Below are 4,133 nucleotides of genomic sequence, written 5' to 3' on the forward strand. Positions count from 1 at the left end.
GCACCGACAGCATGAGAAGGTGAAGTAATATTCCATTTCATGATTGAATCATTCTTTCTTTTCTTCAATGTAGCCTTGTTGTTATTTCCTTAATTTCTCTTTCTTCATCCCCCGTGGCCATATAAGATAGCCTTCGAATCTCTATTTAGAGTCAAGAAGCTACTCTTGAATGCACTGGGAGCATGAGAAGATGATATGATTTTCATTTATGCTTGAAACATGTTATTCATTTCTTGAATATAGTCTGCTTGCTTCTCCTATTTTTTCTCTTCCTCATCTCCCCATGGCCATATGAGATACCTATCAACCTCTATTTTAGAGTCAAAAGCTATGCTCGAGTGCACTTTGAACATTAGAGGATGAGATAATATTCACGTTGTGGTGAAGGATGCTCTTTCTCCTTTCTTAAGTATTGCTTTGATATTATCCATGCATAGTTATTTGATTTTCCATTTATATGTGAATACACCGGTGAGAATGAGAGTATGGTTGGGACTCTTTATTCCATGTTAATTTTGAGGTTGGGACTTGTCCAACCCGGGGAAAACCCTCACGAATATATAGATGTTAATATGTATTTGCATGTCATTTTGCGTTAGTTTCCTTTTAATCATCCCATTAGGAACTCTCATGAGCAACTTATCATGTGGTATGAGTTTCTTCCATACCCATGGTGAAAGAAACATATTTCCTTGTAACTAAGGAAATGATTATGTTTATATGTTCATATATAAAAATTTTTGAAATCTTGTTTTCCAAAATATTTTCAAAGGAACCTTTTCCGATTTGGCTTTGGAGGCTTAGCTTAGGCTCTTGCATGAGTCCAAGCTTCCCTCCGGCCTACTTCAATTTTGAAGTCGGTCATTATTTTTCATTTCTTGATTTCTATCTCATGAAGACACACATGTATATACAAGTTATATACATATATGCCCACATGATGATTCCTTTCATTTCCTCTCTCTATGCTTCTATATTTATTTTAATACTTATATGGATGCATATATATATAAATGTCTTATTTTCTCTCTATAGAATCTTTTATTTCTCTTTTCAAGTCGAATGCCCTCATCTATATATATATATATATATGAGAAATTTATCTATTTCTTTTCCTTTAAAGTCTCTCCTTCTATTCAAATCAATGTCATTTTACCAACTGTTGTATATGTGTATATGTGCTAGTATTTACACATGTATGTGCATCTTTTCTATCTTCCTCTCTTTCTTTTAAAAGCCTATTTTCTTACTCTACTTAAATTAAGACCTCATTGTCAAAAGCTTTTTTAGATTTTTTCTCATTATAATTCAATATTCATTGTATAATCGAGTCGAGTTGAGTTCTTACAACTCAAGCTCAACTCGTTTAACATTTCAAGCATACATTTGAACTCGAGCTCAACTCGTTAATAAACAAGTCGGGTTTGAGTTGAGCTTCAACGAGTGACTTCGATTGAGTCGAGCTCAAGCTGGCTCAACTTGTTGTGCAGCCCTAAGTGGACTTCTCTTTCAGACATATATTAATACACCAATAATGACACATGGCGGGTGTGCTCAGAGGCATGGCTATATTCCTTGCCACCAATATATAAGGCAAGGTCATGTAAAATGTCATGCAACTTCAGACAAGTGCCCTCAAAAAATCTACTGTGGGTTTCTTCAATCATGCATCGATTCATCAGATCTTTAATATATTGGTTTGCTGTCACTTCCACATCTATGCCGTCCTTTTCCTCAATCAATCCATGCACCACCCACTGCCTTATCAATGTCTCCCTTTCAATTTCATAATCCTTTGGATAATAGCAGCAATAAACAAAACAACTCTTCAAATAATGTGGCAAGTCATCATAGCTCAGCGTGAGACCTAGAAGAATTTTGCCCCCAATTTCAGCTGCAGGCATCTCCCATTCCCATATCTTACCACCCTCAACGAATTTCCAATCTTCTGTATGCATTTTCTTGGTATGCATCATCGACCCTACCGTCTTAATCACAAGTGGCAACCCACCACACTTTCTTACTATTCTCTCTCCAACATCTCTGATCTTGTGCATCACCAAATCTTCTTCTGTTTGGGCTTCTCTTAATGCCTCCTTTAGAAATAACTCCCAGCTTTGGTCAAAACTAAATTCTCATAATTGATGCATATAAGAAGCACGCATCCCATACGATACATTTTTGTTTCTACTGGTCATCAAAATATTGCTCCCCATTACACCCATCATCAATGTTCCCTCTACCTCTTGCTCCCACCATTTCAGTTCCCACACATCATCTAGGACCAACAAAAATTTTCCCTTTGAGAGCTCGTTCCGTAATTGTGAGCACAACTCACTCAAGGAACAATCAGGGTTTTCTCCAGATCCCTTGCATACTTCCCTTAGTATCTGCCACACCAAATCCTTACGGTTTGGCCTTTCCAAAACACAAACCCACCATCTACGTTTCCCAAAATGTTCTTCGGTTTCTTTAAAGACCATTTTTGCAAGAGTTGTTTTGCGATTCCACCTTTTCCTACAATAGAAATAATAGAAACACCACCCTTCTGTGCCTTACTTGTCTCTGTAGAGTGATTCGACAAAAGCTTTTCTACTATCACCTTTTTATCATCCTCCCTGCCCGTGGGTGGTTGTACACCCATGTGATGGGTTGTCTCTCGGGGGTTCTCATGTTCACCATGAACAAGACCCTCACCACCAATATCTCTTCCAAACACATCTGCCATCATCTTATTATTTCCTTTTATTTCATCAAGCTTTTGGTTGATATTTTTAATATCATCTGCAAGTGTTCCTTAAAGCAAGAACACAGAGTGGTCCAGGGCTTCCTTACGTTGTTCCATGAAGTTATAGAATGCTTTTCCCTTTTGCAATGTGCAATTGTGGTTTGGTATCCTTCGATGATGTCCTGGGCATCATAGAAAACATCCTTCAGCTCTCCCTTCAGATCTCTATTGCACTCATTGCTGAAAAAGGGCTTCTGATCTACGACTTTTAGGGCCTTCTCAAAGCATCTCAGCTTCTCTTTGAGAACCTCAAGATCGTCTTTGGCATTCAAGATGTGGTCCACCTTTTCTTTCAACAAGCTGGTTACTTCCCCCAACAGAATAGAAATAGGTGTTCGCACAAGGGTGTCGATTACTGTTGTCATCTTCTTCTCTGTTTTTATCTTGGCGGAAGAAACAGCTAGCAATGGAAGAGAACTGGAAATCTGAAAATGGATGGAGAGGAAGACAAAGGAAGGCCAAACAAATTTAGGTCCACCACTTCTTAAATCTTGAAAGAAGAAGGAAACGGAGGAAGTGCTCTACAGGCTGGAAAGGTCCATGATTGGTGCTAAATAAATCCGGAAAAATTCCCAAACCACAAACTTCTACATCACCTACAGTTCCTGTTTCTCACGTTTGTCGGACTTCTCTTTGGATGCATGATTTTCTTTTTTTCAACATCCAAAATTTTATTTAGCCCATCCAAGTTTTGTGACCTGACCATTTAGTTGAAGTACAATTTGTTCGTGCCACAAGGGAATACCATCAACCTTGCAGAAGTGGCGGTGCTGTCGCATGTCACCTGCTCTGGGTGGTGGGACTTTGAATGCCAACTTTTGCTTTGGCGAAGAAAAGCAAGTGGGTGATGCTCAACCAACCATACGGCACTTGCTCTACCAGTCAATGGCTTCAATTTTGACATCTTTTTGGTTTTGATGGGCAAAAAAAATTTTCGAATCTTTAAATTTTATTTACATGGCTATAGGAAATATTTCCTGCCCATCAAACCGGCCCTGATGGAAACCAGGTCATAGAATCCTGCTTTCCATTTAGGCCTCGAAGGAGCGCTTACGGCCAAAGGAAAATGGTGTGAGAGTTTTGACCTTTTATCTAATTGGCAAGTTATGGAATTGCTTAATCACAAACAGGAAGTCAGATTTTTTGAAATGGCTGGTGTCGGAGTTCCTCAATTTTCGAGGTTCAAAACCAACCATGCTCCAACCTGTCTTGTAAAATAACAAACCATTTTCTGTCAATTAACTAAGCCAAAAAAAAAGCCTAGCTCGAAGTGGGCATCAATGAGGTAGGCAGTCCTTGAGTGGGTGACACTTAGAATATTTAAGTGGTAGAGGTAGTACAATGG

At 38.7% G+C, this 4,133-nt stretch overlaps 1 protein-coding gene across 1 annotated transcript; it reads right to left on the reverse strand.

Annotated features, from left to right (window-relative positions):
* Positions 1 to 2,135: 2,135 nt before the first annotated feature.
* Positions 2,136 to 2,728, reverse strand: LOC116263702 (uncharacterized). Its single transcript, XM_031643436.1, has 2 exons — positions 2,522 to 2,728; positions 2,136 to 2,390 (listed from the first exon to the last, which is right to left on the reverse strand). The coding sequence occupies exons 1-2, from the start codon at positions 2,726 to 2,728 to the stop codon at positions 2,136 to 2,138; spliced, it is 462 nt and encodes a 153-aa protein (XP_031499296.1).
* Between the last annotated feature and the right edge of the window lie 1,405 nt (positions 2,729 to 4,133).

The sequence above is a fragment of the Nymphaea colorata genome, chromosome 11 (genome assembly GCF_008831285.2).
Source record: "Nymphaea colorata isolate Beijing-Zhang1983 chromosome 11, ASM883128v2, whole genome shotgun sequence".
Lineage (NCBI taxonomy): Eukaryota > Viridiplantae > Streptophyta > Magnoliopsida > Nymphaeales > Nymphaeaceae > Nymphaea > Nymphaea colorata.

Bases quoted from the DNA above. Each gene is read 5' to 3' on its own strand.
- LOC116263702 (XM_031643436.1), bottom strand. From the start codon at position 2,728: ATGGCAGATGTGTTTGGAAGAGATATTGGTGGTGAGGGTCTTGTTCAT. The intron at 2,391-2,521 runs GTAGGAAAAGGT...TTGGTGTGGCAG, and splicing joins GTGTTTCTATTATTTCTATT to ATACTAAGGGAAGTATGCAA.